Source organism: Mustela erminea, chromosome 20, assembly GCF_009829155.1.
Source record: "Mustela erminea isolate mMusErm1 chromosome 20, mMusErm1.Pri, whole genome shotgun sequence".
In the NCBI taxonomy this organism is placed as follows: Eukaryota; Metazoa; Chordata; class Mammalia; order Carnivora; family Mustelidae; genus Mustela; species Mustela erminea.
This window is the reverse complement of record NC_045633.1, coordinates 34,306,924-34,325,025: the sequence shown is the minus strand read 5'-3', so window position 1 is coordinate 34,325,025 and position 18,102 is coordinate 34,306,924. Positions and strand designations below refer to the sequence as shown.

The 18,102-nt window shown below is 64.0% G+C and overlaps 2 protein-coding genes across 2 annotated transcripts; both read left to right on the top strand.

Moving 5' to 3' along the window:
- The first annotated feature begins 1,084 nt into the window (after positions 1–1,084).
- On the top strand, positions 1,085–18,032 carry STX1A (syntaxin 1A). Its single transcript, XM_032327670.1, has 10 exons — positions 1,085–1,193; positions 9,152–9,229; positions 9,423–9,522; positions 12,163–12,237; positions 12,903–12,976; positions 13,075–13,183; positions 13,272–13,345; positions 14,126–14,263; positions 15,684–15,794; positions 16,089–18,032. Exons 1-10 carry the CDS (start codon positions 1,164–1,166, stop codon positions 16,164–16,166), a joined length of 867 nt encoding a protein of 288 aa, XP_032183561.1. The 5' UTR covers positions 1,085–1,163; the 3' UTR covers positions 16,167–18,032.
- LOC116580871 lies at positions 5,206–11,208 on the top strand. Its single transcript, XM_032327669.1, has 2 exons — positions 5,206–8,256; positions 11,197–11,208. The coding sequence occupies exon 1, from the start codon at positions 6,247–6,249 to the stop codon at positions 7,150–7,152; it is 906 nt and encodes a 301-aa protein (XP_032183560.1). The 5' UTR covers positions 5,206–6,246; the 3' UTR covers positions 7,153–8,256; positions 11,197–11,208.
- Positions 18,033–18,102: the final 70 nt, after the last annotated feature.

Genomic DNA, 18,102 nt, shown 5'->3' with positions numbered 1-18,102 from the left:
GAGGTCTGGACAGCTGGGAAGGGCGTGGCTGCCTCTGATGCCAGGCCGCATCTAAGCGAGTCAGTCTCTGGCCGGATTTCCAGGGAAGGAAAGATGGCTGGAACAGTGTCTCTAGCCTGTCTACCAGCCAGCAAACCTGTGCCCACAGTCTGGGAGAAGCGCCAAGCTCAGACACACTGGGCAGCGGGAGGCTGGCCCAGCTCCAGAATGACACCTTGGCAGCCCTGGGGAAAGGAAGAGGGAGTGCTTGGCTTGAGGTCAAGAGGGTCCGGGCCAGGGCACAGAGGGGACAGCTGGGGGAGGGGGGGTGTTATATGGCTGCTATATAACAAGCTGCTGGCAGGGATTAGAAAAGGAGCATCTGTTCCTGACTAGCCCCCACCCACCGCCCCTCTACACACTGCTAAGATCTTTCCATTAGTGCTACGGTGAGCTGGGCCCCAGGCTGAGCTGCCCCCAGACGTGGAGAGACACAGGATCTCAGGCCTGGGGCTGGGACTCAGGGTTGGGGCTGCAGGGAAAGGGGTTACAAGAACCGGCGTTAGCTTAGACCTCCCTTCCTCAAAGAGGGTCCCTGCATCCTGCTGGGAGTGGAAGCTAAAGGGAAAAAAAAGGTGGTCACCCAGCATCACCAGGGATCGGAGAAATCCCGGGGAAAGAGGGGCCAGAGCCTGAGTCGGGACGAGGTGTTGGGGGGAAAGCGAGAAGGGTGGGGGCTCAGGGGATGAAACTCTGGAGCAGGGTTTTGGGGGCGAGTGCCAGAGGTTCCAAGGAAATCGAGGGGTTTCCGACCTCCAGCAAACCCCCAGGGATGGGAGGAGCTCTGGGGGCGAAGATCCAGGGTCCAGAACGAGGGCGGAGCTGCTGGGCGGCTGAGCGCAGAGAGGGACCGGGGGCTCCGGGGGCCCCATGCCTGGCAGGGATCACGCGGCGTGGGGCACGGGGGGGCACGAGGTCCCCGGGCTCCGACCCCACTGCGGGCGCCGGGAGCCGCCGGGGCGGGGCGGGGCCGGGGGCGGCGGCTGGGCGGGGCCGGGCTGGGGGCTGGGCCGGGGTCCCGGGGGCCGGGGCGGGGCCGCGCTGGCGCTGCGCAGCCGCGGGGCGGCCGCCGCGCATGCGGGGCTCACACGGCTGCAGCCGGCGCCGCTGCCACTCCCGGGAGCATGAAGGACCGAACCCAGGAGCTCCGCACGGTGAGTCCGGCCCCCGCGCGCCGCCGCTCGCCGCCCGCGCCCCGCGCCCGGCGCGCCGGCCGCTCCCCTCGTGGCCTCGGCGGCCACCCGACGACAGCCCCCTGCGTCCCCGGCCGGGCGGGAGGGCGCGGCGCGGAGCCCGGGACCCCGACCCCCCTCCGGGTCCCGCCCCTCGGACCCACTGGCGGCCACGGGCTCGCGTGAGCTCGGCGCCGTGGGCCCGCGGGCTGGCGGCCGCAGCCCCAGGTCCCGGATAAACTTTCCCGTGCCCCCTTGTTTTGGGGGGTCGGAGGGCTATTACCGGATATCCGCGGCGGGACGGAAGGCTGACCTCGCCTGCGGCCCGCGGAGCTGGTCGCGTCTCTGTCTCCCCGCCCCCCCCCGTGGTGCCGCATCACTGACCCTCCTGTCCCCCCGCACAGGTGGGGGCAGAGGGCGGGACCGCAGTGGCAAGGGGCCGGGGGCGGTCCCCTGCCCAGAGCCCAGCGGCGGGGCGCGCTGCGGAAACCGGGCCGCCGGGTGGGGCCGGGCCCCTCGGGCGGGCGCTGTCCCGCGGGGCGCCCCGCCGCCTCCGTCACCTGTAGCTCCCATCACCTGTGGCTCCCCACCCCCGTCGCGCTCGGGGGTAGGTGCCCGCCCCTGTCCCTGAGGGGTCGGATTCGCCCCCGGTCCACCTCGCTGGCTTCCTGGCAGCCCCGGCCCGCGGCGTTTTGAGATCTTCCGGGGTTCCCTGGTCTGAGTCCAGCCTGAACCTCTTTTTCCACCTGTGTCTGGGCCCCCGGGGTGTGGCTCCTGGGGCGGGGTTTGGGGGAAGTAAGAGGATGCGCAAAGGCTCTGACCAGACAGAGCCCACCCCTGACTGAGACCCCCTGCCGCCTGCTCCTCACTCACCTCTACCCCCTCACCCGTCTCCCCTGGACTCTGACATTTATGAGGACATTCTCACCTCTGCCCCCTTACAGATGGCAAGCCTGGGGGCATGTGGGGGCATTGAAGGAGATGAAGCCTGCCTGTGGGGAGGGGGCATCAGGACTTTAGACCAAGCTGACTCTTGTCGGATCCCCTAGCTGACCACCATGCTGGCTGGCAGGTGCCCTGTCCACAGTGCTGATCTGGGGTGGTGGTGGGGGGGCAGCTAGCTCACTGGCTCCTCTGAGCACTCCCTCTGCTACCCAGCTCCGAGCCAGAGACCGAGGTCCTCATATGGAAAGTTTCAAGTGTACTTTGGGTTTTTGAGCCCCTGGCTTGACCTGTCTGTCCAGAGGCTTCCTGCATTTGTGCCCCATCTCTTCCATTGTACCACTCTTGTCTCCTAGGCAGTCTGGAGCTGGGACCTGTACTCTCCTGCCTCCATCTCCCCCCTTGCTCTGGCTCGGACCCCCCCACCCACCCTCCCAACAGACCTTTTATTCCTGGCCAAATGCCCAACTCCCAGGGTAAACCTCAGGAGGTTTCAAAGGAAGAAGATGGTCCCTCATGTCATATATGATGTCTAAACACTTCCCTCGCCAGCCCTTGCGGTTGCCCTCAAGCTTCCTGTGCTGTGTTGAGTCAGAAAGAATGTTATCTCCGTGATGAGTGGCTTTGCGGTGCACTGGCTGATGTTCGGGCGCCTGGTGGGTCAGACGGGAGTGTATGTGGAAACCAAGTGGTCAGGGGAACACAGTCCTTTACATGTGACAGGCTGTCCGGCGTATCAGCGGTCCCCTCTCCTAAAGGGGAAACTGAGGCATAAGAGAGCAAATGGCACGCCTGGTAGCTCAAAAGGGACAGTAGAAAGGGGTTTTGTCCCAAAGACAGTCAGACTTAGGCCTGGCTGGGACTGGAGGCCCATGCGGGGGGCACGGGTTGTAGGGAGCTTGAACCCAGGACCGTTGCTGTGGGGTTTGTCCCTGCGACTCCCTCACCCCCATCCCCGCACATATATACATAAACAGTAGCCTTGGGGCTCCCTTAGATGGCGAGGCCTGGCTTCTCCTCTAGACCCCACCCCGCAGGCATTCAGAGCCAGTGAAGGCTGCTGTCCTCATTGGCAGGTGGTCCTGCCCCCTGGGGGTTTCCGGCAGCCCCCAGGAGCCCACACAGGGTGGGGTCGACGGCAAGTCAGGGGGGAACCTCTCATTCCCACAAGTCTCCCTCTGGGCCTTGGCTTCCCACCTGTGAAAGGAGAGATAAGAAAAGCTAGAGCCCAGTGTCTCAAGGCAAGGGGTGGTCCCCCGAGTCTGACTCCATATTTAAGAGAGACCTTGAACCCCAGGAGTCAGAATCCCCAGGAACCGAGAGGCCGGCGTACAGGCTGGGCTGGACAGAGGTGGTGCTCGGGCCGGCGACTTGCGGCCCCGCCAGCCGCCCTCCCGCCTCCCGCTCCTCCTCCCACATCCAACGCCGCCACATTTGGAAGGAAAGCAAAGGGAGCTTATTTATAAAAGTCACACTTGGGGAAGGAGCTGGCGCATTTCCTCAGCGCTCTGCAGGCCGGGCCCAGCCGTCCAGCCGTCGCCAGCAGCCTCTCCTCACGCAGCTTATCCTGCCGTTGTGCACACGGAGCGAAGGGATCATCGGGGGCCCTCAGAGATCAGAAGGGCCACCCAGGGGTCTCAGAGGGGCAAGGACTAGCCCAGGGTCACAGAACCAGAGAGACAGGGCAAGATGCCCCCCCACCGGGCAGCCTTACCTGGCATGCTGCTGCCTCCTTCTCCCCTATTCGGAGGCCTTCCTGGTTTTCTTTCTGCGATCTTGGAGCTCACCCACCCTTCCCGGGGTCCAGGAGGGGGTTTACCTTCGTGCTGAGCCCCATGCAGGACCTGGGCAGAGAGGAGGGAGCGCGGGGGCCGCCAGACCCCGGAAGAAGGGAACCTAGGGTGGCCCAGAGGGAGCTGGATAGAACTGGGGGGAGGGATCCACATGAGTAAAGGCAGAGAGGCTGGAATGCCCAGCCAGGAGAGGATGGGGGGGTGGTCTGATGCCTGCTCACGGCGGGGTGGGGAAGCCCACCCGTTCCCGCGTTTTCTCTAGCTGAGAGAAAAGAGACTGGGGGTCCTGGGCAACACCAGGCAGGTTCTTGCCTTAATCCCTCTTGCCCGTTTCATCCTACAGTGCACCTGGCCCGACCAGCCTTGCAGCGTGGAAGACTCCCTCCCCTTAGCTCCCTGGGGTTTCCCAGAAGAAACAGTGGGTTTCTCCTCCAGAAGAAACCTGGGGTGCAGCCAGAATGATCTTCAGGGATGATCTAGTCTTTCCTCTTTCGCAGATAGGAAAAGTGAGGTCTGGAAGGGGCCGAGGGTTTATCGAAGGTCCTATGGTGTGTTGTGGTTTGGGGCAGGAGGGTAGTGCGGGCTGAAGCCGGCTCCTGTCCAGGTGGAGGCTGCCTCCTGCAGCTGCCCCGGGGCCCCCGCTCAGGGGCAAGGATCTGGAGGTGAAAGGCAGACACCAGGTGGGGAGGGGGCGGAGGGATCAGATGGGGGTGGGGGGAGCCCCTCTTTCCTGGAGACCCGGTTTGGCCTCACATGCCCCTGACTCAGCGCTGGGTCTCTCTGCTCTAGCGGTATTGACGAAGTCGTCATCAAAAACAAGAAGGGGAAAAAAACGAGCCCTCGAGGCAGACAACAGCCAACTCCTGCTCCAGAGGAATGAATCAACACAGGGGCTGGCCTCGCGCCATCCATCCCCAGGGACGGGCCTGGAGGCTGCTGGCCTCCAGCCTCTTAGAGGAATCACACTTCTGTTTCCAGGAAGGTATCCCGGAATTCTGGGCCTCCGCCAGCAGAGACCACCAGGGCTGTCTGGCCTCCTCTGGAGGTGCAGGGCTTCTGGCCAGGGCGGCCTTCATCCTGGATGGCTTGTCCCAGAGGCCTCACGAGGCCAGAGCCTATCAGAGAGGAGAAAGATCAGACCACTGGTTCTCAACCCCGGGGTGGGGGGCTTTTTAAAAACTTAGCCTTACCAGCCCCAAACCCCTAAATTCTGATTCCGTCTCTCTGGGTAGAATCTTGGAAGCTGGGTTTTGGGTTTTGGGGTTTTTTTTTAAGCCTTCCAAGGGATCATGGTGCTGGACTGGGGTTAAGACCCAGTGAAAAGGACACTGCAACAAGTCAAATGTTGGATGGATAGGAGAGGAAGAGGAAGAAAGTAGATGTACCTGGTTTCTGATTTGGGGGGACCCTTGGGAATGGGGGGTTCAGAGGAGGAGCTCAGGAGAATGAGGCAGAACCTAGTTTGCGCCAGATGGCTGGTAGGTTGCTCAGATGATGACGGGCTAGGTTTGTCCTGAAGATGCTTGCCGCCCCACCAGGTCCAGCTGCCACCTCAAGTCCCCAGTCCAGGCCAGCCCTCTTTCTGGTGCTGTGACTGTCACTCACAGAGGGCTAGCAGGTTTTCAAGGGAGCTGGGCTCCTCAGGATTCTAAACCATCTGGGTGCTCCCTTGGTGCGTGTCAGTGATGCCTGCCCTGACCACCCCCAGGACACGAGGACATGCCAGCCCAGTTCCTACTTCGTTTTGGGTCCAAGTGTGTCTGGGCTTGGGGCTTGTCATTTATTTAGATTCCAGTGAAACTTGGCTGGGATCTTAGTTAATCTGGGCGATGTCTCTAGAAAGGTGCCACAGGGCTCCGGCTTAGATACGGACGAGGTTGCAGGGAGCCCCAGAGTCACGAGCCATCAGATTCTCACCTACTGGAACAAGGATCAGAACAAATGAAGACATTAAGCAAAAAAAGTCCTTCCCTTGAGCCTAAAATCCAACCAAGTAGACAGGGGTAGGTAAGGGCTTGGGACTTTTCTGGCCAGGAAGTGCTGTATGATCACTTATACTGATCTCTGGTTGCATTAATGAAGGTAGACCTCATAAAAAGAGGGAGGGGATGGGTCAGCTCTTTGGTACCGCTTAGACCACCATCAACAACAGATTGAGTTTATATCATGTACCGCAGAAGAAGAGAGAGGCTGATCCAAACAAGTCTGGGGCAGGGGTTGCAACTTAATTTAGGGTCCCAGGAGGGATGTGAGGGGAAGGGAATGGTCAGCTTGAGGAGGAGAACCCAGGGAAGGTGTGGATGCTGCCGTCAGATCTCTGGCAAGTCCAGCCAAGGGAAAGGGCACCAACAGGTTCTTCATGGCTTAGGGCCACAAGAAAGGGACAGTTGGGGCAGCCCAAGGTAGGCAGAGCTGCCTGGGGAAGCCTCGTGAGCTCACCGTCACAGGAGGTATGCAAGCTGAGGCCAAGGTGGCTTTTCATTGTGTGGCTGTGGTTCCAGTCGAGATGTGAACAGTGTGTGGGGAACCAGAGGAGCGAGATACTGACCTGGGGGAGGCTTCTGGAAGGAGGTGGCATCGAAGGATGGCAGGAATGTCTGCTTCGTGGAATCAGCATTCCAGGCGGAGGGAATTGCACTGGGGCAGGGGAAGACGGCGGGTGGGTTGTGGAGGCAGGGAGGTGGTTTAGGTGGGGTGACCCAGGGTCCGGTTTCAAGCTGCACCAGCGAGGTGGCGAGGGGCAGTGGGTACGAAGTCCTGTGGAGGAGGAAGTGCCAGGACGTGGTAAGGAAGGGGTCCCCACGGAGAATCCCCTCCAGGTTTTGCTTGGAGTCACCACTGCTGTGACCCGGGCTGCGAATTCAGGCCCTCAGTCCTCCGAGCGGCTTTGGGGCCAATCCGAGTGCCATCTTCGGGGAGTAGCCCAGCCTGGGAGCCCCAGTCAGGCCCTGGCCCCTGGTGTCCCCTTCCTCAGCTCTGCGCTCATGGCCTGGGGGCCGGGCGGAGAGTGTGAGCGGCCTTCCTGCCAACCCTGTGTGGGAGAAACTCCCCGACTCCAGCTGTCAGATTTCTGGGGAGGCCCAGGAGGGGGCAGGTCGGAGCTGCTGGATGCTGGAGAAGATCCCTCCTTGTTTGACGGACGGGCGGGCAAGCCGGGGCCCAGGCCGAGCAGCGGCCCAGATCCCAGGGGTCTCTGGAAACGGTGATGCCCTTGTCTTTGGTCCTCACTGGTCATTACTGTTCTTGGGAGAGGTCCTGGAACATTCTCCTTCTGTCCTGTCCTGTCCATCCCTCTGCTTCTCTAGATGCCAGGAAAGACAGACAGGGCAGGCCGCTGAAGGGCAGGAGTTCTTCTGGGGCCACCTCCCAACCTAGCAGGCTGCCCCGGAGGGGGACCTGGGCTCCTCCAGACTGCACTCTGCCTCGGTTTCCCTAAGGAGTGCTCCTCTAGCTTAGGTCCTGCTCCTGGCAGGGTTCAAAAGTGTGGAAACGGCTTCTAGATTCTCTTTGTCTATAGGTGGGCTTGGCTGGGGGAGGGGGCCACCTGGTAGCAGCCACAGGCACTTGTGGGAGCAAGGATTTATTTTAGCTGCTGGGGGAGGAGGTGTGATCTCCTGATGAGGGGGCCTGTGAGAGCCGCCTCTGCCTCCGTAAAGCTCCCAGCCAACCCCTCTGCTGTCTGGTCCCTCTCTGGGGGGGCAGTGGGACCCCGAGAGCCCCAGGGGCACAGCCCTTTACGGAACATGCGGTGCCTTCCCACCTTCCTCAACCTGCTGTCCCTGCGGCCAGGCGTCCCTGTCCCCACCGCACACAGGAGCAAACAGACTCAGAGGGCACGTCCCTCAGCCAGTCCCTGTCTGTGCTGGGCGCAGAACCTGGGTCCCTCCGCAGCAGGCCAGCTGGGCCCAGCCTCTGGGTCCCCCAGCTTCCCCATCCCTCAACCGCTGCCTGGTCCTTGACCTGGACCCTGACACAAGAGAGACCAAGGTGAACCGGTGCTGAGCCTGCTCGCACCTCCTCCCATGGGTGCCGGGACCCGAAGGGCTGTGATCAAGCCTGATAACCCCAGCGCGAGGGGGCCCCTGGCCTTGGCCGTGGAGAGGGACTTGCGCTCGCCAGCAGAGCGGGCTGCCCCTGGCGATTCGGAAGCGTGTGAGGCGGACAGGGGCGAGCGCGGCCGGCACACTGGGAGTCACAGGTGTGATTACTCAGCCCCATTGTGGGTGGCTTTTGTCGGGCCTCTCCCAGGGTGGCAGGGTGGGGCCTAGGGCAGGCCCCGAGCCAAGCGGCAGGACTGGCCTCGCAGGCTGGTGGCCCGAAGGGAAGGAGGACGGAGGTCTGATGTCACGCGCTGGGAGAGCTGGGTTTGCGGGGCTGCGCACACCGGGATCCCCCAGGCCTGCTTCAGGCACTGTGGGACGGCGCCGCAGTCTGAGCCGAGGCAGGTATGGGTGGCCTGGCACCCAGGCCGCCCACGCCCGGACTGCCCCCCCCGCCCCCCACCCCTGCCAAAAAGGAGCTTGGGAACTTTGGGCTCCATCCTACTTAAAACCACAGGGGAGGGGGGGCGCCTGGGTGGCTCAGTGGGTTAAGCCTCTGCCTTCGGCTCAGGTCATGATCTCAGGGTCCTGGGATCGAGCCCCGCATCGGGCTCTCTGCTCAGCGGGGAGCCTGCTTCCTCCTCTCTCTCTGCCTGCCTCTCTGCCTACTTGTGATCTGTCAGATAAATAAATAAAATCTTTTTAAAAAACCCAACCTGTCGGGACTAGGAAGTAGAGAAGGCCGGCTTCTAGGCAACGTGTCCCAGGCAAGGTCCGTGAGTTGGGGCCGCGTTTCCAGCTGCCCCCTAGGGTGAGGGGTGTGTCGGGAGGGCCCCGGTTCTGTGGGAAAGGGGCAAGCAGCTGGGCAGGGGAAGGAGTCCTTGGCCTAGAGGTAGAGACTGGGCCCTGTCACCAACTTGACAGGCAGGGCCTCTGTCCTTACGCTGGGGCCCCAGGGGTCCTCCAGGTCTCACTGTGGCTGGGAGCTGGGGCACAGCCAGACCTTGTCCCTGCCAAGAGGACAGAGCGCAGAGGGCGGCAGTCAGGGCCCCAGAGCCGAGCCCGCCAGCCTCCTGCGTATGATGCCGGGCAGTTTGCAGTCCCAGGCCCGGCGGGACCCCGTGGGGCTGCCGCCGTTCCACTCACGTGCGCACACCCCGCACAGGCCAAGGACAGCGATGATGACGACGATGTCACTGTCACGGTGGACCGGGACGGCTTCATGGATGAGTTCTTCGAACAGGTGGGAGCCAGCACACCCCACGCCCTCGAGTACACCGGGAGACCTTGGAGGCGGGGGGGACACCCACATCACACCCCCCACCCGAAGCCTGGTCCAGCCCCTCTGAACCTGACCGCCAGCCTCAGTCTGGTCCAGCCCCGGGGCCCACGAGCGCCCTCCCCGGTCTCCTCCTGACCGAGGCCCTGGCGCACAGGTGGAGGAGATCCGAGGCTTCATCGACAAGATCTCGGAGAACGTGGAGGAGGTGAAGCGGAAGCACAGCGCCATCCTGGCCTCCCCCAACCCCGACGAGAGTGAGTGTGTGGGACCCAGGCAGCAGGGGGGCTGGGGGCCGGGAGGGGGCGGTGTCCTGCCGGGGAGGGGCTCCTGGATCCCCAGCACCCGCACTGCTGGGCCTGCCCGGCACGCGGAGGGCCCCGTGGAAAGCTCCAGGGAACGCAGCTGGCCCGGGGCAGGGGTTGGTGCCCAGGATCCCCCGCTGGCCCCGGGTCTCCACCCAGGTTGGCATGGGTGGACCGACCTTGAGCCAGGTAAGCTGGGTCAGGGGGTGCTGCCCGGCTCAAAAGGAAGCCTCTCTGCCCAGCCCCTCCCCTTCGCAAGCCTCCCGGGGGAGCAGATGGCCGCGCCGAGCCTCAGCGCCGTGGGAGGGCGAGCCGGCCAAGCGGGAGGAGCTTCCGGAAGGAGCTAGCAGCCCTGGCACCTGGCCACTGGTACCCCGGAGCCGGGCCTTCCCAGGGCTCCAGGAAGTCACCTTCCTCCTGCACACAGGGAGCCTCTGTGTGTCTGCATTGCACTCTGTCCCCAGACATGCTCCCCAACCCTCCTGTCGCCGTTCCTGGCGAGGTATTGGTGACTGCCCAGCCCTGTGCCGGGCTGACAGCACGCAGGTCCAAGGTGCCTTCCCTGCGGCCCTGGGGAGGCTGTGACAGTGCGAGCGCGCAGGCCTGTGACCTGAGCGGGTGTGCACTGCTCCTGCCGGCTGGCCTCCTTCCCACCCCCCCCTCTAGCCCAGGGGGCCCCAAGAATGCAAGGGGGAGGGTCCCGGCCCTGGATGGCCCAGGGGAAGCCCTTAGGGCTGGGTTTGCGTGTGGCCTCCTGCTGCGTCTCCCTATCCCTGACCCCTCGGCCCAGCCTGCAGGCATCCTCAAGCCCCCAGAAGAAATCTCTCCGCAGCCCCCAGAGTGCACTGGAACTGGAGGCCAGGGCCAAGCCGAGCTGGCCCAGGCCCTTAGAAAGCGATAGGAGTCTGCTGGGAGCCGGGAGCCTGCCCCAGGAATGGGTGGGAAGGAGACGGGGCCCCTCCAAGCCAGGGCCCGAGTTCAGTGTGGCCGTCGCGCGCTGCCCCTCTCCCCAGAGACTTGTCTCAGGTAGCAACGTGTGATGTCATACGTCTTCACACACGCGTGTGTGAGTCTGGGTGTGTCCCTGTGTGGGTCCCTCCTGCTGAGGGTCGGAAGGGGGCTGACAACCGGTGCAGAGTGCTGCAGAGAGCTGCGGCCCTCCCCTGCTGGTGGACAGGCTGAGCGTGGGGCCACCGAGACGCCAGTTCCTTCCTCTTGTCACACCTTCTGCACAAGGTGTCCCCACGTCAGTCAGTAGCGACCGGCTCGGAACTGCCACTGTGAGCCAAGCAGTCAGGATTGGCCGGCCGTCACTGATGAGAGCAGGGGGCTCCCCGGTAAGGCTTCCAGACCAGAGGGAGCAGTTTCCGGGGAAGGACAGCAGCGAGGGGGCGGCTTTCCCCGGGGCCGAGGCCTGCTCTGCCTTCCCTGGGGGCTGCCATCTGGCCTGGGCTGTTTTGGGTCTGAGCAAAAGAGGCAGAGACATCAGAGCAGCTGATAACCAAGTTTCCTTTGTTTGTAAGAAAGAGGCGCCTCCTCCACTCCCTGAAGTCCCCTACCTCACGACCTACTTAGGAGGTACCCCCCAACTGATCGACTGCTGTAAATGCTCCTCCCCACCCCGAGGAGGGGCCCAGCCCCAGAGGAAACTAAGGCTCCCCCAGGAGTTCCGTGGTTTCTCCAGGAAGTCAGAGTCCTGGGGTTGCCCGGAGGCTGGGGCGCTGTCACCAACACCCCAGGGGGAAGCAGCCACCTGGCCCCACTCGGCCAGCCTGCCACTTGCGGGGGGTGGAGCAAGCTGGGAACCCCCAGGGCTTCTGCCAGCTTTAGAGAGAGGTTCCAGTCGGAGCAAGGGCCAGAAACACTAGGCTGTGGCCTTCCCCCAGCGTCACTGTCACAGGACTGGCCACCTGCTGCCCCAGGGCTAACCGTGTGCCAGGGGGCTGGCCTCTCTGAGCCTCTCTCCGCCAGCTCCGTCCAAGCCTGGTGCCTCGTGCCCCCAGCCGCCCATTGTGCATCCAGCGCTTGCTCTCCTCTGAGCTCAGCACCTGGGAAAGGGCACCCAGTAGAAGGTCTGCCCCACCTAGGGGGCTCCGTTGATGGGGGCTTGCTTCAGCCTCCCTGGCCCCTGGCTCTGTCCCCCTACTGGCTGGACATCTGGCCCCCCTGGCCCCCCAGAGCTACCAGGTAACTCTAGGTGAGCCTGCAGCGCCCCCCCCCCATTTCGACTCAGGCAAGCATCAAGTCAGTGTTCCCCAGCGCCAACTCCAGCATCGCCAGCTGCTCCACAATTATTTCTGCCTTAAATTTAGACCCATCTGTTATCTGCAGGGGGTGGCAGAGCCAGTGAAGGAGGAGGGGAGGCTCCTTGGAAGGCAGCACGGCGGGGGGGTGAGGCTGCAGCTGGCGTGGCCCCGGCCCAGCAGCGGAGGGGCAGGCAGAGCCTTAGCCGGGGCCAGGGGGGAGACCTGGGACCCAGGGTCTGCCCAGAGCCCCGCGACGGAGCCCCCTGTGCCAGGGGCTGAGCCTGACTGTCAGGCAGCAGTGGGGGCGCCCCGGGGCATCTACCCTCTGCCCCTTCTACCTCCCCAGAGACGAAGGAGGAGCTGGAGGAGCTCATGTCCGACATAAAGAAGACCGCAAACCAAGTCCGCTCCAAGTTAAAGAGTGAGTCCGGGCTCCACCCGGGCCCTGGCTGGAGGTGGGGGGGCGCGCCGGGCCCACTCCCTCTGCGTCCCACGGGTCTCCCTAGCTCGGAGCGGGCCGTTGGGTCTCGCTCTCCTTCATGAGGGTGCACTGCTACCTGGTAAGGCTTGTTTGCACCAGGCTTCACTCTGGGAATGTCCCCACTTAAGCTAAAGAGGGTTCAAGGTATGGCCAGCACCGCGTTTGTGGGAGTGCAGAGGTGCACGGGTGCAGGGACCAAGGGCCTGCAGCTTGGGGCCACCAGGTCCTCCCCGGCTGGCCCTTCCTTCCTGAGCAGAAGGCAGGGTGGGCCTGAGCTGCCAGACCTAGTGTGTGGTAGGCGCACACACACACACACACACAGCTTGCAGTGTGCCTGAGGCCTCACGGGTGTGCATATGTGCACACGCCGAAACCCGCAGCGCGCCCGGATGGGCCCCTGGCGACCCTTCCCCAGTGTCTGGTGCGTCCTGTCCCTCTGCTTCCCGTGACCACCGCCCCACGCCCAGTCCACACTAGACCCTCCCCAGGGGAGGTCTGGAGCAGATCCTGGGTGTGTGGGTCCAAGAGGGAGAAGACAGTGGCGAGGCGGACAGGTCGTGGCTCAGCGCCGCCCCCCCCCCCCCCCCCCCCCCCGGTCTGCCCAGGCATCGAGCAGAGCATCGAGCAGGAGGAAGGCCTCAACCGCTCATCCGCGGACCTGAGGATCCGAAAGACACAGGTGCTGCTGGGGGTGTCCGGGGTGGGCTGGTGGGCGCTGGACGCCCTGGGGCTCTGTGGAGCTGGGCCTGACACCTGCATTCCCACGTCACGCCCTAGCACTCCACGCTGTCCCGCAAGTTTGTGGAGGTCATGTCTGAGTACAACGCCACGCAGTCTGACTACCGTGAGCGCTGCAAGGGGCGCATCCAGAGGCAGCTGGAGATCAGTGAGCTCGCGGGGTGGGTTGGGGTGGGGGGCAGGGCTGGGGCCGAACCCTGCGGGTGTGCAGGGCTCAGTGCGATCCCTGCTTGCAGCCGGCCGGACCACGACCAGCGAGGAGCTGGAGGACATGCTGGAGAGCGGAAACCCAGCCATCTTTGCTTCCGGGGTGAGTGTGAGCCACCCACCGCCAGCCCACCGCACCCTGGCAGGGACCCCTGGTGTGTGTGCCCAAGCTGGGCCTGGGCTGTCTGTGGACACAGCCACCTTGAGAGGCCAGTTTCAGGGACGGCAGAGTCCCAGAGGAAAAGGGCCCGGACTGAGGCCACACGGATCTTAGTGGCACAGGTAGAATGAAGACCACCGTCTCCTGGTTCCTCAGTCCAGGGAAGTGGGTCCCCTTCCTTGCTTCTCTTGTTTGCCCCTGGCCAGAGGCTCCTTCCACCGTCCTCAGGGCCTTGTTCCTCCTCCTGGGAGACGTGGCGCCCTTGGCCGTCTCTACATTTAAGTGACACTTGAGCAGGGGGGCTTCCCGAAGGAGGCGGCCTGGAGAGTGGAAGGCAGCTAGGGGCTGTGGGTCCTGGGAGAGAAGGGAGGAGTAGTTGCCCTCTGGGAGGCTGACTGGAGGGCGGGGGCGGGGGCGGGGGGGGGAGAAAGGAGGTTCAAGGCCTGGGCCCTTCTGGGGCTGTCACCTTGGCCTCCCTACAAGGCTGCTGAGCGGTGACTATGTGGTGGGCACAGGGGGCTTCATGTTAACGCTGAGACTTCTGTCCCGGAGAGATCCAGTAACAGCTAATAGGAACCGAGGGGGAAGTGGCGGAGCGCTGTGGCTGGGAGGGAGCCGTCACGGTCCCCCATCCCCGCTGCTGTCCTGGCCGAGGCCCCCTGCCCCGCCCGAGGCCCTCCGCGGCAGGTTCCCAGGTCCCAGCCCACTGCTCCCACCCCCTAGATCATCATGGACTCCAGCATCTCAAAGCAGGCCCTGAGCGAGATTGAGACGCGGCACAGTGAGATCATCAAGCTGGAGAACAGCATCCGGGAGCTGCACGACATGTTCATGGACATGGCCATGCTTGTGGAGAGCCAGGTGAGAGCCCGGGCCCGGGGCCCTCGGCCCGCCAGCCCCCAGCAGCCCCCAGGGCTGCACTAACCCCCACCCTTTCTGCCTGACACGCTGCGCTGCCCGGGAGGGACCGAGTCTCCAGGTAACTCACCCACCCCCGCTGTTGAAACCCCCTCTGGGGCTGGGCCCACCTGAAGGACCCTTGTCCTTTGCATGGCTCTGCTTGGCCCACCAGGCCCCGCATGGCCCCCCACCCAGCCTTGTCCAACTCACCAGCCGTTTGTCTCGGAGGCACAGTGGACGGCTGCCTTCCCGGAGCCGGAAGTACAGCAGCGACTAGGACAGCGGGGTCGGGGGGGTGGGGCGCTGCTTCCTGGAGCTAATGTCTGTGGGGTAGGAGGGCAGCAGAAGGGAGTGACGAATGGACTGTTCTCTGCTTGTGCGGGGTGTTCAGGAGAGGTTAGCAGGAGGCAGTGAGATAAAGCGGGGCTTCTCCAACTCGAAAAGGGCCCAGGAATCACTTGGAGGGGCTTGGAGGTTTCCTAGTCCCCATTCCCAGAGATTGGTGGGTTGGAGGGGGCCGGAGAATTTGCATTTCTAACAGGCTCGAGGCTGTTGCTACTAGTCCCAGGGCCACACTTAAGGTAACACCGTAATAGCGTCCCTGCGGTGGCTGCTTTGGATGGGGGTGGTCAGGGAAGGCCTCTCTGAGGAGGTGGCCTTTGAGCTTGGAAGACTTCCCGGGTGAGAAGAGCGGGACCAGCAGAGCCCAGTCCCGAGGCTGGCAAGAGCCAGGCTCACTGAGGAGGTCGTGTGGCTGGAGCTCGGGGCGTAGTGAAGGTGAGGCAAACGGGGTGCTGGCCTTCTGGATTTCCCGAAGTGTGGGTTTGGTGTGAGCCGAGTCAGGAAGCCGGGAGGCCACCAGGAGGCTGCTGGGGCAGAGACCATGGCGACACCAGCAGGACACCGGCAGGGGCAGTAGACTCGGAGAGCGCGGCTGCTTGTCATGGCACCGCTGGTGGTAGTCTTGGTCAGCATCCTAGTGGGAGCGGCCTTGGGGGGCTGCTGGGACCAGATTACGGGGCCCAGGAGGGCTACGGGCGTAGGCAGGGATCCTTGGATGTTGAAGACCAAAGTCAGCCGGAGCGCGGTGGAACCTGCATGTCTGCGAGGAGGGAGCGGGACCCTGTCCCAGTACCTGCTGCCGCCCCTGCCTCCCCCGCCTCTCCCGGCCCCGGCTGAGCACCCTCTGCATGGTCTGCACCCCTTTGGCTGGAACTGCATGGCCCAGCCCCTCCCCGGGAGCCTGGCCTGAGGGGCACAGGTGACAGGCTGCACCCCATCCTTCTCACGCCCCCACTTTTCTTTCTCTGACCTCAGGGTGCTTCCCCAGAGCCTTGACCTGAGGGGGGCCGGCTGGAGCTCACGGGCGCCGGCCCTGCAGGGAGAGATGATCGACAGGATTGAGTACAATGTGGAACATTCGGTGGACTACGTGGAGAGGGCCGTGTCTGACACCAAGAAGGCCGTCAAGTACCAGAGCAAGGCGCGCCGGGTCAGTAGCCCCCTCTGCCCCTCGGAGCCCCGGGAAACAACCGCGGAGCCCTCCCCACTCTGCCTTGACCCCATCTCTGGGCTCTGACCGGAGCCCTGACCCCGAGGCCTTCAGCTCCCCGCAGCCACTGCCTCCCCGGGTACATTCCAGGCGGCACCTTCCCCAGTTCCAATTCTGATCCTTGTTCCCGGGCCCCCCGTCCTCAGCCCCCCTTCAGGGACTCCTCTCCCTGGGTGCCCTGGCCCCGAGCCTCCCCTGAGTCTGAGGCTGCCCCTTCCCGCCCACCCTGTGCAGAAGAAGATCATGATCATCATCTGCTGCGTGGTCCTGGGCATCGTCATCGCCTCCACCTTCGGAGGCATCTTCGGGTAGAAGCCACCCCACCCGCCGCTCCGCTCGGGACAGTCTGTCTGCCCTCGGGAGGCCCGCTGGCTGCCGCCGCCTTCTGGCTCGGAGCCCCTTCCTTCCCACCCGGTACCGCTCCTTTCTCGGCCGTAGGGCCCTCCGTACCCCCGCCCTGAGCCGTCGTGTGCATGATCTCTGTGACCGTGTGTGTCTGTACCGAGGAGCCAGTGGGTGGGGGCAGGTCCGCAGGGAACAGACTCCGGCCCTGGCCCAGGCCACCTCACCCCTCCCGGGTCGTGCTGCCCAGGGTAGCCATGCTCCCCTTCCCATGCCGCCCACAGTCCCAGTCTAGCCCAGGGTCTGCCCTCTCCTGGGACCAGGGTGCTCGGTGGACCCCCAACCTTGCCTCCTCCTCAACGGCCCATCCGCCCTGACCTCTGTTCTCTCCAGCTGTCCCCCAAAGCCGAGCCCCCTGAGGGGTGGGGGCCAGCTGGCCACATGGTGCTGCTTTTCAGGTCAGGGGAGGGGTGGCCCTGAGAGACAGCCCAGCTCTAAGCCTCTAACAGCTCATCACTGCCAGGGAGGCTCAGGGTGTCGTGGCCAGGTGGCTTCAGGTGGCTTCTGGCTCGGTCAAGACCAGGCTCCCTCCCCGGCCTAGGGGCAGAGGCCAGCAGGTCTTGGCTGCCTCGTCCTTCCTTCCCACATTCCTATAGCCCCAGGAGCAACCCCTCCGGGCTGTGCCTGGCCCCAGGTAACATTCTAGAGAGGTCGTCCGGTGCCTGGTTTCCAGCACCCTTCGAGCTTGGGAGGCAGATGGGGCCCGCCGGGCCTCTGCCCTAGCTGGAGCCCACACCCTGCGCCAGCCACCCTCCCCAGCCGGCCTGTCAGGTTCTCAAGCCATCGTGTTGCATGTTTGGGACAGGGGTCCCTGCTCTCTTGTGCCCTGGAAAGTCAGACGTCACCTCAGGCCTACAGTCACGTCCTGCCCTTGCTGTCCCCCCACGGACATGCCACGTGGGTGTCTGGCGTCTGGGATGCAGTACTCAGCCGCCAGCCAGGGAGGCGGACCGCCCTCCTCCCCGTCTCGGGGCTTCTCCAGTCAGGAACGTGCCCCCACCCGAGAGCCCGCCCCCTCGCTGATTGGCTGGGAGTGTGCCTGCGAGTGCATGCGGCAGGGGGCGGGGCCGCGGCCGGGCCCCGCCTCCCCTCAGCTCTGCTCCTGCCCAGTGACCGTGACCACCGTCCGTGTTGCCTTCTTGAACAGCGACTTCCCTCCCCTCCTTCAGCCCCTTCACCAAAGGTCTTGGTACAACCAGCTGCCCATTTTGTGAAATTTTTATGTAGAATAAACATTTGTATCTGTACCCTGCCTCTGCTCTGGATTTGTCGCTGTCCGGGTCTTAGAACTTCGGGCTCCGCGTGCAGAGCATGGACAGGAAGGAGGGACCCGGGCAGAGGATCCCCCGTCCTCCCTCCCCTTCAGCCTCCAGATCCTCGGGCCCCTCCACCCCAGCCTGAACGTCTCCACTCCTGCTGGAAGCCTGATGCCCGCACTCTGTACTGCGGGCCCAGAGCTCTCCCCTCCCCCTGCTTTTCCCAGAAGTCACAAGCAACCCAGAGCAGGACTTGCCTGCCCTCTGACCACTGGACATCGGACAGGAGACAGGCCCCAAAGGCAACCACGTGCTGGGCCAGTCAGCAGTTGGTGCAGCTCAAGGCCAAGGTCAGCCCAGGCCATAGGCTGGATGATGCCTTTAACCAAGGGGGCAGCCGGAAGCTGGGCGATGGCCTCAGGTCAGCGGGTCCCGCAGATCCTCTCATCGGCCTGTGCTGGATCGGTAAGCGGCCTGAGATGGAGTCCTGTGTTCCCTGTACGCTTCAAAGTTCTTCAAGCCTCATTTGGACCCGGGGCATCAGGCAGTACCCCTGACCAGTGAAGAATTCAAAAAATGCTTTTAGGGTC